General features: G+C 46.7%; 1 protein-coding gene across 1 annotated transcript in view; it reads left to right on the forward strand.

Annotated features, from left to right (window-relative positions):
• The window catches only part of LOC148523618 (transient receptor potential cation channel subfamily M member 7-like), a 166,757-nt gene extending 154,275 nt beyond the window's left edge, over nucleotides 1-12,482 (forward strand). The window contains exon 35 of the mRNA XM_088472824.1: nucleotides 11,451-12,482. Within this exon, the coding sequence (XP_088328950.1) occupies nucleotides 11,451-11,569 (119 nt within the window). The 3' untranslated portion in view covers nucleotides 11,570-12,482. The remainder of the gene's footprint in view (nucleotides 1-11,450) is intronic.
• Nucleotides 12,483-13,407: the final 925 nt, after the last annotated feature.

Consider the following 13,407-nt stretch of genomic DNA (forward strand, 5'->3'; position numbering starts at 1 on the left):
GCGATTGCCTGCTAATTTGAGTGACAGAATGAGGCGTTTGTGGGTGGTAACAGGGGAAGGTGCTTGAAAACGGGGAGTGGTGATCCGAACGCAGGCGTGCCAAAAGGTCAAAACGGGCGTTTTAAGGGTGTGCATAATTAACAAAGCAGCGTCATCGACCACGTCACTTGGTTGTTTCTTAGCCTGAACTGTTCGCATGATTGCGGTAGGAACATCCAACCATAAGCACTGCGAGCAGTTCAAACGCCTTTCGATGTACTCGATTAATCTAATAAATAGCGGAGATGACGTAGGATGCGAGCGGCCAGGGGGCGTCTTTACAAAATAGCGAGCGCATATTTTGTTCGCTTGCTTAGACATAGAGGTGTCAACAGACCGCAAAGAGCGAGCGCTCAATTTAAATAGCCAGCCTCTTTTTCTGAACGAGCGAGCGCAAATAGCGTCCGGCTCTGAATCAGGCCCATAGTCAGCATTAGCTGAGATTGTAGAACTAAGATAAATTTGTATAACTATATATACGCCTTTCACTACATCTCCCCTGTGCCTCTATTTTCCACTAGCATTCCTTAGCTCACATTCCTTATTTTCCAACCTTTTTGACATAGATTGCAATAGTTCCTTTTTCCATAACTGCTTAAAAAATAAATGTCAATTTTTTTCCATAAAAAAATTTGGAAACAATACTGTTTTATGTGTATAGATACAAGTATCTTAGCATTTAAAAAAATATATATTTTTTATTAGGATGTTCATTTTTAACTTCCAGTAAGTTATAACCTGGAATAAGTGCAGTCTGTATACAGTTATCTAGAGATGTTCTTGTGTTGTTATACAACATTGTCACAAGATGGCAGCATAAAATATACAGTGCATCCGGAAAGTATTCATTGCGCTTCACTTTTTCCACATTTTGCTATGTTACAGCCTTGTTCTAGAATGGAATAAATTAATTTTTGGCCTCAAAATTCTACACACAATACCCCATAATGACAACCTTTAAAACATTTTTTTTTTAGATTTTTGTAAATTGAATAAAAGAAAAAAAAACTAAGAAATCACATGTACATATGTAATTACAGCCTTTGCCATGAAACTCAAAATTGAGCTCAGGTGCATCCAGTTTCCACTGATCATCCTTGAGATGTTCCTACAGCTTAATTGGAGTCCACCTGTGGTAAATTCAGTTGATTGGTCATGATTTTGAAAGGCATACACCTGTCTATATAAGGTCCCACACTTGACAGTGCATTCCAGAGCACAAACCAAGCATGAAGTCCAAGGAATTGTCTGTAGACCAACGAGACAGGATTGTCTCAAGGCACAAATCCAGGGAAGGGTACAGAAAAATATCTGCTGCTTTGAAGGTCCCAATGAGCACAGTGGCCTCCATCATCCATAAATGGAAGAAGTTCAGAACCACCAGGGCTCTTCCTAGAGTTGGCCGGCCGTCTAAACTGAGTGATCGGGGGAGAAGGGCCCTAGTCAGGGAAGTGACCAAGAACCCGATGGTCACTCTGTCAGAGCTACAGCATTCCTCTGTGGAGAGAGGAGAACCTTCCAGAAGGACAGCCATCTCTGCAGCAATCCACCAATCAGGCCTGTATGGTAGAGTGGCCAGACGGAAGCCACTCCTTAGTAACAAGCACATGGCAGCCCGCCTGGAGTTTACCAAAATGCACCTGAAGGACTCTCAGACCATGAGAAACAAAGAGACAGATTAAACTATTTGGCGTGAATCCAGGCATTATGTTTGGAGGAAACCAAGCTCCGCTCATTACCAGGGCAATACCAACCCTACAGTGAAGCATGGTGGTGGCAGCATCATGCTGTGGGGACGTTTTTCAGTGGCAGGAACTGGGAGACTAGTCAGGATAGAGGGAAAGATGAATGCAGCAATGCACAGAGATATCCTGGATGAAAACCTGCCTCAGAGCGCTCTTGACCTCAGACTGGGGCAACGATTCATCTTTCAGCAGGAGAACGACCATAAGCACACAGCCAAGATATCAAAGGAGTGGCTTCAGGACAACTCTGTGAATGTCCTTGAGTGGCCCAGCCAGAGCCCAGACTTGAATCTGATTGAACATCTCTGGAGACATCTGAAAATGGCTGTGCACCGACGACTCCCATCCAACCTGATGGAGCTTGAGAGATGTTGCAATGAGGAATGGGCGAAACTGCCCAAAGATAGGTGTGCCAAGCTTGTGGCATCATATTCAAAAAGACTTGAGGCTGTAATTGCTGCCAAAGGTGCATCAACAAAGTATTGAGCAAAGGCTGTGAATACTTATGTACATGTGATTTCTTCGGGGGGTTTTTTACATTAAATTTGCAAAAATCTCAAAAAACTTTTTACACTTTGCCATTATGGGGTATTGTGTGTAGAATTTGAGGACAAAAATTAATTCATTACATTTTGGAATAAGGCTGTAACATAACAAAATGTCCCAAAAGTGAAGCGTTGTGAATACTTTCTGGATGCACTGTAGAGCATTGCTAAACAACACGTGTATACAGTTGACTGCATAATAAATGCAACTTGCAACAAAATCTGTGTAGTTAATCAATTAAGAGAATAGATATACGCTCAGCCCTAGTCTGTGCTCAGACCAGACACCCCTAGTAACACATATATTTGTTTCATAATTCTCCATGTTCGTCTCTCTGAATCCACCTCATCTTTGCTACCTCTATCAGATTTGTCACCATGTACCTATCCTCCCCAGATTTGTCACCATCTGTATGGTTAGCATTACTGAATGCCTTTCTGCCATTTCATCTTGAATGTCATCTTGCCACCTCAAACGTAATTTTTGAAATCAGAATTAATAATATTTCCACCGCCCAATAGTAGTTACCAACTTGATATGTCTATCCCTATTGATAACTCGACAATCAACCCCACTGCATAAGCCCTCTGTCTAGGTGTCATCATTGTCTCCGAACTGTCCTTTGTATCCCATTTTCGATCTGTTTCCAAATCAAGTTGCATACATTTAACAAACATATCCAGAACACGACCATACAGTATCTTAAACAAGACACTGCAAAAGGTCTTTTTTCTTCTTCAGGGTCCTAGGACTCCACAGGGAGACCTTGGGGCTCCACCCCTCCGGGCACTGCAATGCCAATTTCGGGTGAGGATTTTGGCGGGTATTCGGGGTGCTCGCTAGCCGACCCCATGGATGGACCCAGACTTCAACCCGGACATTAAGGGGACAGGTAAGGCGGGTCATCGCTCGCGGTGACCTGCTATTTGGCAGTCATACCTCCGGTCTCAGGAGACAGATTTGAGGCGCTTGTGAACACAGCGATTGTGTTCCAGTGTGATCCACTAGACCACCAGGATACATATGGAGCGGGAATCCAGCATCCCGTTGGTTAAACAATCAGCATGGGGAGGTCAGCCTTCCCCATTAAAGCGGCCCATTAGCTCAGGGCGCCATTCCTCTGAAGTCTCGTTTCCCTGAGCTGCTCTCCTCCTCCGACCACGTCCCTTTAGAGGTCTCCGGCGGCCATTTTCTCTTAGGCACAGCCACAGCTCTCTCAGGGAAACGCAAGGTCTGGTCCCCCTACATACCTCTCCCTGGAGTCAGTGTATGTAGCACTATAGCCTACCAGACACTGAGTCTGTGTAGTTGATTGTAGTGCCATATTGCAGTTATATGTTACTGCTGCATTGTATGTGGCTTATGCTAGCGCTGCCTGTCTGTTTCTCTCTATACTGTCAGCATATATCTTTCCCTTTTTCTCTTTTGCCCTAACATACAGGTGTATTCAGGGTTTTTCCTGTGCCTCACATCTATAAAACTAAGTATTTGAGAGCTTGTCACATAGTCGTTTATTGCACTGTGCCATATTTGTGCTGTGTGCTCCTGCAGCTTGCCCAAGTATAAGACAGGACCAGTATATTGCATTCCTACTAGGGATGTGCGCCGGACCATTTTTGCCGGATTTGGATTTGGTTCTAATTCGTCGTCCGGCTTTGGATTTGGATTTGGATTTGCCAAACTGCGGTGACTGGCTTTGGATTTGGATTTGGATTTTTTTACAAAAATTGACAAAAAAAGCTAAAATCACATAAATTGGTCTTTTTTTTCTTCCTAGAGTATTATTAACCTCAATAACATTAATTTCCAGTCAATTTAGACCATATCACAGCTTATAATATTGTTTTCAACATTATTGGCCAAAGGTTGCAGTGAGCTGACTGGTTACTAAGCGACAAAGCAGCGGCACAACGACACAGACACCACAGTATAAAGCACATCTATGACACATTGCCACACAGCAGTGGCAGAAATGAAAAGTAGGGCACCCACCCAGTGGGGTACGGCCAGCAGAGTCATAGTACTTGTTTACAAAGTGGGCTACGGCCCTAGGAGTCACAGTGCACAATCTTATTAGCATTACACCGCACATAGGGCCTGATTCACATTACACCATAAAGTAGTGTCTCTTATTTATGTTACGACACACAGTAGTGCCCCTTTTACACAATGCCCACAGTAGTGACCCTTTTACACAATGCCCACAGTAGCGGTGTCCCTTACACAATGTCCCCCAGCAGTGGTGCCCCCTATGCAGTCCCCTTAGTAGTAGGGTCCACTATGCAGTGCCCCCAGTAGAATGCCCCCCAGTAGTATGCCCCCCATTAGCAGGCCCCCCCCAGTAGTATGCCCCCCATTAGCAGGCCCCCCCATTAGCAGGCCCCCCCATTAGCATGCCACCCAGTAGTATGCCCCCCCAGTAGTATGGCTCCCCCAGTAGTAGGCTGCCCCAGTAGCAGGCCCCCCCAGTAGTAGGCTGCCCCAGTAGTAGCCCCCCCTGTAGTATGGCCCCCCCTGTAGTAGGCTGCCCCAGTAGTAGTAAGCCCCCCCAGTAGTATGCCCCCCCCAGTAGCAGGCCCCTCAGTAGTATGGCCCCCCCAGTAGCAGACCCCCCCCAGTAGTATAGCCCCCCCCAGTAGCAGGCCCCTCTGTAGTATGGCCCCCCCAGTAGTATAGCCCCGCCCAGTAGCAGACCCCCCCAGTAGTGCAGACCCCCCCAGTAGTATAGCCCCCCCCAGTAGCAGGCCCCTCTGTAGTATAGCCCCCCAATAGTGCAGATCCCCCCCAGTAGTATGGCCCCCCCAGTAGCAGACCCCCCCCCAGTAGTATAGCCCCCCCCAGTAGCAGGCCCCTCTGTAGTATGGCCCCCCCAGTAGTATTGCCCCCCCCCAGTAGCAGACCACCCCCCCCCAGTAGTGCAGACCCCCCCCCAGTAGTATAGCCCCCCCCCCAGTAGCAGGCCCCTCTGTAGTATGGCCCCCCAAGTAGTATAGCCCCCCCCAGTAGCGCCCCCGGACCTTTGACAAGTAAAAAAATAAAAAAAATAAAACTTACCTGATTCCCCGCTCCCGCGCCGTCCGCTCTGTCACACGCTGAGGAGGGAGCCGGAAGACGGAGCTCATGTGTGAGCTCCAGCCGGCTCCCTCCGTGCAGCAGCCAATGAGAGTCTGTGTGACTCTCATTGGCTGCTGTAACAAACACACAGCTGCCGCTGGCGGCTGTGTCTCTGTGTAGGGCAGAGCGCTATCACTGCGCTCTGCCCTACACGCGAGGAGACCTGATGTCGGATTCTCTAGTGAGAATCCGACATCAGGCGGCCGCCGTTCGGCCCCGAACGGGGATCCGAGTCAGGCGGTGAACACCCGAACAGGGTTCGGGTGGACTCGGATCCCCAATGTTCGGAGCGGTTCGGATTCCACAGAATCCGAACCGCTCATCTCTAATTCCTACTAGTATCTTACATATACAGTGGTTGCATTATATCCAGTGCCATATTTCTCTGCAGCTATGTCTAGCAAAGGCAAGAGTAACAAACAAGCATCTACACCCATACTGCTTTCATGCATATTATGTGCTGCAGGTTACAAAATGGGTTATGTAGTAAGTGTTATACTCCACCAGGTCCATCAGATTCCCCAGCGCCTGTACAAGAGCCTGGGCTTCTTCCTATGAAGTGCTGGCTACTATTGCGGACCACTTAGCGGTTCTGGCAGTAGTTCCCTCTATGGGGTTACCACAGCAGGCTGTAATTTCCCCTCTGGGGTTGCCACAACAGGTTCAGGTGATACAGGTACCTCCTGTACCCCCACCATGGATAGATGTTCTCTCTAACTCATTGCAGAGTCTGGTGGCTACATCTAATGCCTTTCAAACTATGTTGCAAGGTGAGAAGCCCCTACCCAGTAAGCCTCTTAAGCGTCCAGAGGTGGACCTCATGGCCTCCCGACACAACCACAAACTGCCAGTGTATGGGTACAGAACATGAGATGCTGAGGCAACCTTTGTAGACGCATTATCAGTGAAGTGGACCTTCCAGTTTGCGTACCTATTCCCTCCAGTCTCCCTTCCTCGAGTTCTTTGGAAGTTCAGTCAAGACGGAGGCACTGTCCTGCTGGTGGCTCCAGCTTGGCCCAGATGTCATAGGTACTCAGATCTTCGGAGTCTTTCCATCGACACTCCGTTCCTGCTGCCTCCATGACCAGACCTGTTGTCTCAGGGTCTTTGCCTTTTCCCGGACCTGGGTCGTCTGTCTTTGATGGTGTGGCTCTTGAGACATCCCTCCTTAGGTCCAAAGGATTCTCTAGCTCTGTAGTCAAAACTATGCTCAGAGGGCCTGATTCAGAGCCGCTCGTAAGCGGCCGCTCGTTCGCTCTGAGCGATGTTCGCACAACTGCGCATGCATATGGGTTGTAATGCGCATGTGCAAACCAGTCATTGCGGTCGGAAATCGTGTGCTCGCAAAACAGCGAGGGGCTGCTAATTTGATTGACAGAATGTACCGTTTGTGGGTGGTAACAGGGGAAGGTGCTTGAAAATGGGGGAGTGGAGATCCGAACGCAGGTATGCCAAACGGTCAAAAGGGCGTTTAATGGGAGTGCATAATTAGTAAAGGAGCGTCATTGACCACGTCACTTGGTTGTCTTTTAGCCTGAACTGCTCGCAGTGATTGCGGTAAGAAAAACCTACCACAAGCACTGCGAGCAGTTCTGGTGCCTTTCGATGTACCCGATTAATCTAATAAATACCGGAGATGACGTGTGATGCGAACGGAAAAGGGGCGTCTTTACAAAATAGCGAGCACATTTTTCGTTCGCTCGTTCAGACATAGAGGCGTCAACAAACCTCAAAGAGCGAGCGCTCAATTTAAATAGCCGGCCCCTTTTTTGGAACGACAGTCCACAAATATCGTCCGGCTCTGAATCAGGCCCAGAGCGCATAAGCCAGCCTCTGCTTGGATCTACTACAGAGTGTGGCATGCATATTTCCAATGGTGTCGTACTAGAAGCTATGACCCCCAGGTGTTTAGGATTTCCAGAGTCCTGGCCTTGCTTCAAGCTGAATTGGACCTTGGACTCCGCCTGGCCTCACTGAAAGTGCATGTCTCTGCTCTGTCTATTTGGTTTCAGTGTAGACTTGCTCCACTACTGGATATTCACCCCTTCCTCCAGGGTGTTCTCCGGATCCAACCTCCCTTTGTTCCTCCAGTGGCTCCTTGGGATTTGTCAGTAGTTCTTCGTGCCCTCCAGGGTCCTCCATATGAACCCCTGGATACTGTGGAACTCAAGTGGTTAACAGCGAAGACTCTTTCTTCTGGCTATAGTGTCCACCAGAAGGGTGTCAGATTTAGCGGCGCTCTCCTGTCGCTCCCCATTTGTAATATTCCACCAGGACAGGGCTGTGTTTAGGACTCGCCTTGTTTTCCTTCCTAAAGTGGTTACTAGTATCCACATTAATGAGGAAATTGTAGCCCGGCCTTTCAATCACCAGACCTCTCGGCAGGTGGGCCTCCTTGGATGTGGCCCATGCCCTCGAGATATGTGTGGACCGTACCAGTTCTCTATGGATTTCACAAGAAGGGATGGCCAGCCAACAAACAAACATTGGCTAGATGGCTTTGCATGACTATCCCACAGGCCTACATGCAGGCAGGCCTTCCTGTACTGGCTACTGTTACTGCTCATTCGACTCGCTCTGTGGATCCTTCGTGGGCAGCCTCAGCTAAAGAACTTTGTAAGGCAGCCACTTGGTCCTCTTTCCATACCTTTCTGAGGTTCTATGCCTTTGATACATTTGCCTCTTAGGATGCTTAATTTGGGTGCCAGATTCTCCTCTCAGTACAGGAGCATCCCCACCCTTAAATTACTGCTTTGAGACATCCCCAAGGTCTCCCTGTGGAGCCCTATGGACCCTGAAGAAGAAAATGAGAGTTATGGTAAAACTTACCTCTTGTTAACTCTTTCTTCGAAGTCCATAGGGTTCACAGGGCACCCGCCCTGACGTTCCTGGCTTACATATGTGCTCTGTTTCCTGTCTTCTCCGTGAGAGTGATTCTTGTGTGTACCAGTCTTCTCTCTTCTCCTCTTCTGGCCTTTGGCTTGTCACAAACTGAGCTGCCTCTGGCTCGGGGGTGGGGTATAGGGGGATGGACCGATGCATCCTGGGAGCTAAAGCTTTAACTGCATGGTGCACGGTGTCCTCATCCATCACCTACACCCCAAGGTCTCCCTGTGGACCCTATGGACTTCGAAGAAAGAGAGTTAACAAAGGTAAGTTTTACCATAACTCTCATTTTATGCACTCATTATTGATTACTGCAATAGTCTCCTTACTGGTCTTCCCCAAAATAGACTCTTACCACCACAATCCATTTTGAATGCAGCTGTGGGGCTAATCTTCCTTGCTAAACATTCATCGTCTGCTACTCCGCTTTCATTCCTTCCATTGTTTACCTGTATTCTACCATATTCAATATAGAATACTTTTACTTACATATACGACTATTAAACAAACTACACTAACATACATCTCTAAGTACATCTCAAAATATCGCCCAACTCAACCACTCCATAAGATCTGTGTCTCTCCTCCACATTACCTGCTCTCATTCACAGTTACAGGACTTTTTTCGAGCTGCACCCACTCTGTGGAATGCCCTCCCATGCACAATAAGACTTTCCTCTAGTCTCCAAACCTTCAAGCACTCCCTAAAAACTCATCTCTTTATACAAGTTTGTCAAATTCCAGAACCACCCACATAACCTCTATAAGCTATTCTACTCATTTATATCCCCTTTATACAGTCTACACTACACTTTACATATTTTCTTTCTTCACTTTCACATCTCCCTGACCCCAGGCCAACACTGCTGGGTGACTGTATCATACAGCCCACCAAGAACCCCTGCAATCTGGAAAGACCACTTATCAGTGCTTATTTCCCTATAGATTGTTAGCTTGTGAGCAATGCCCTCTTACCTCTAAGGCCCGTATTCAATTGCATGGTGTACTTTCCGCCGTCATCGCTAGTTTAGCCTCCGGAAAAGTATCGCGCTTGTCACCGCTTTTCGGCCTATTCAATTCCAAAGGACGCGAAAATGCGTTCCGGACGAAACTCAAACAGGCGAAAAGTGCTGTCAGATTTGGGGAAATCATTCCCCAAAAGATGCACTGACATGGGGGATCACTATGGATACCCCCAAATAGCCCTGCTGAAGGTATTTGGGGTGCTTAAATGCTCTCAATTGGTGCTAATTTTACCGTCTTTGCATAAGTGGTGAAGAATAGCATTTTGCAGTTTTTTTTGCAAAAAATAAGTAGTCCCAGCAAATTTGGGGTACATGAAAATGGGTGCAAGCATGGTTAAAATTTGCTAAAGTAATGTTTTAAAAAAAGCACCTTCAGCAAGCACCTGCAATCAAAAAAATACCTGGGCCATACTTGGGGGATGCTCTGGAGTCTTTTTAGCTAGTATTAAGTGTGTCCCCCAACTTTGGATTTTTTCACCCCAAAATTAAAGTACCTTTTTAGGGTGTTCTAAAGTATTTTTCAAACTTTTTTGGAAGCGGTTTACCTTTGGGGGATTGTCCCAAGGCAGCAGGGGTGTCGCCGCAACTTTGCACCCCAAACCCCCAATTCTGCACTTTTTTCCGCCTCCTTTCAGAGGCGAATCTTTCCCGCTGGTTACAAGGCGCAGACTTTTCACACTGGCGAAAAGACTTTGGAATTGAGGGCCTGATTCAGAGTCGCTCGTAAGCGGCCGCTCATTCGCACCGAGCGATGTTCGCACAACTGCGCATGCGTATGGGTCGTAATGCGCATGCGCCAACCAGTCAGTGCGGTCGGAAATCAAGCGTGACAGGATGAGGCGTTTGTGGGTGGTAACAGGGAAAGGTGCTTGAAAACGGGGAGTGGTGATCCGAACGCAGGCGTGCCAAAAGGTCAAAACGGGCGTTTTAAGGGTGTGCATAATTAACAAAGCACCGTCAACGGCCACGTCACTTGGTTGTCTCTTAGCCTGAACTGTTCGCATGATTGCGGTAGGAAAATCCTACCACAAGCACTGCGAGCAGTTCAGACGCCTTTCGATGTACTCGATTAATCTAATAAATAGTATAGATGACGTAGGATGCGAGCGGCCAGGGGGCGTCTTTACAAAATAGCGAGCGCATGTTTCGTTCGCTCGCTCAGACTTAGAGGCGTCAACAGACCGCAAAGAGCGAGCGCTCAATTTAAATATCCGGCCCCTTTTTCTGAACGAACGAGCGCAAATAGCGTCCGGCTCTGAATCAGGCCCTGAATACGGGGAAAAGTTCTCACCTGGCGAAATGAAGTCACCAGTGAGAACTTTTCACTGAAAGCGTTTTTTCGCCGACAATTGTGTGCGGCCCTATGTCTGTCATTACCCAGTCTTGTTTTATTACCGTTTTGTTCCCAATTGTAAAGCACAATGGATTATACTGGAGCTATATAAGTAACTATTATAAATATTATTATTAATAATTAAAATTCACAACAAATTCTTCATCCCAAATGCAATGAGTATAGGTAATGTCTGCCTTCCTACTGTTTAGACATAAATGCAGTGGCGTCCTACCTCATTAGACACCCGGTGCAGGGAGTAGTGATGGCTGGGAAACCGGGGAGAAGGGGGCGTGACCCCACGGTCCGACCCGTTTTTTGTCACACCGGGGGTGCGGGCTGCCCCCCGGGGACCAGCCTGTCTGAAGTGCCGGCTCCCTCACTGTGTCAGGAGCCGAGTGCTGCATGTAATTCTACAGTACAGCACCCGGCTCCTGTCACCGAGGGGAAGTCTGCACCTTGGTGCCACTCCTCGGCAGGTGACACCCGGGTGTGGCCCGCACCCCCTTGTGACGCCACTGCATAAATGCAACACCACACCCGTACTATTACATGTTGTCAGGGTCATAGAGGATGTGCGCTTGTGCTCATGTGGGTGTTGTGGTAACAGCATGTCCTCATTGCGTTACCATTGCTTATTATTCTTAGATGTGTGCAGCAGGAAAAGGGTTATAGCGTAAGAATGCACTTGCCATGTTTTGCTTCTGCTTTTGTCTAATCAGTGTTATTATACATTTGTGATGTTTTTATGTGTTGTAACAGAGATGAAAATGAATGAGTATATAACAGATGAAGCTTTACTACGAAGGAACACTAATGTCTTCAACGAAGGCTGTGGAACGGAAGGGTCAAGTCAGCAACTTGTCAATGTCATGCTATGACTGATTACAGCTCTGCCGGTCATGTAACTTGTGTTATTGTATCTACAATAATTACTGCAATGTGTTGTAGCTCCTTTCACATCAAAGTGGGGTTGTTTGACCTCTGATGGCCTGACATTGTGGAATATGTATTAGCATTAGGACAATTATGCTATGGTAAGGGAAGTCATTGTCATTCTAAAGGACTGAACTGGAAAATTATATTATGATGAACACACTGCTGAGTAACAACATCTATGTTAAATGTATTTTGAGTTACATTGCATTTTTCAACAGGAGCTACCTATAGCATGTGATGCATACTGGAGGCTTCTGTTACATTTGCCAAGATCTGTAGCTAATACACAACTATAATCCTTACACAGTGTTAGCCAAGGGTTTATCCACCGTACATTTAAAAAAAAACAAAACAGTTTGAGGTTAACTCTTGATATACATGTTGTATGAAGGCCTGGTATTAATATATTTTCATCAAATTCATTAACACCTGAGGTAGCATAGGAAATAGTTAGGAGCCAGATCTGTGTCATGGGGTTGTAGTAATCCCGCATGCTGTATTTTGTAAATGAAGACTATAAATACGGAAGCATTGGGAGAAAAAAAACTTAATAATAGAGTTTATCTTGCTGTCTTTGTGTCATACATTCTGTTTGTGCTGTCAGCATAAATCTGTATTCCCTGCACACAAGGAAGGTCAAAGCTGTCCAAATAAAATAGTAGTAGCAGCTATCTTGGAATTATATTGGAATACAGTATGATTAACAGGCTGGATGTGGTTACACAATATTGGGAGTTTATAACTATAAATGTCTGAGATTATTCAGAGATAATCTAGTGATCGTCACATCCAACTGGAACATGGCAGTTGTCCTAAAGCTGGGTACAATACACACATAAAGATTTTCTGTCCAACCATCCAACTACTTGATTGGTTGGAATGAAAATCTGGTAAGGTATGGGAGTAACTGATGATCAGCAATTTGCTCCTAAATGCCAGAACACAGATGAAATGGTCGTCAGACAAGTTTGTTGAATGTTTGATCTAAACAATTTGTTCAGACAACAGTTTTGTCCATTTTCCGGCGTTTGTGAGCAAATTGCTGATTGTCATTTGCTTTCATACATTACCAGATTTTCATTCCAACCAATCAACTAGTTGGATGGTTGGACAGAAAATCTTTACGTGTGTACCCAGCCTTAAGTCTTTTTTTTGCTATTTTTTAAATTATGGTCAAGAGTAGCTGGAATATTAGGGTTAAATTACTTTGTGTACTAGACTTTGTGTATACTATGCTATATAGGCTGTGACTTTGGTGGATGGGCGACAATTCAACTGTCAAAAAACACATCGTAATAAGGATGCGTGATCCCCTTGTGTCTATTGATGTATCTGCAGTGTGTGCAGTGCACGCAGGCTTACTGCCCTGCTGGAGAGAAGGGGGCCCACACGGGGCCCCTGCTTCTGTCTATTGTACATATGATTGAATTACTTCATCAAGGGGGTGTGTAAGGCATACTTACCTACTCTCCAAGAAGTGTCGGGAGGCTCCTGAATTTTTTGGGAGCCCCCTGCATCCCCGGGAAGAGTATCCGGATCTCCCGCACCCTGCCCACTTCCTAGTTAGCGTAGGAAGATCTAAAGCAGGGACGGGGAACCTCAGCCCCGGGGGCCGTATAAGGCCCCCGGAATTATTTGGTCTGGCCCTCTGAGATTTTTTCTGCTAGCCTCATCTGGCTAGTAGGGTGTCTAGAATGGTACCCTGCAGTCAGAATCTATGCAGCAGTGCCACCTGCTTCAGACGGTCACACTGCTGCCCTTACAGCTCCCGGGCATTGCT

This window comes from Taudactylus pleione, unplaced genomic scaffold, assembly GCF_031769625.1.
Source record: "Taudactylus pleione unplaced genomic scaffold, aTauple2 ptg000129l, whole genome shotgun sequence".
In the NCBI taxonomy this organism is placed as follows: Eukaryota; Metazoa; Chordata; class Amphibia; order Anura; family Myobatrachidae; genus Taudactylus; species Taudactylus pleione.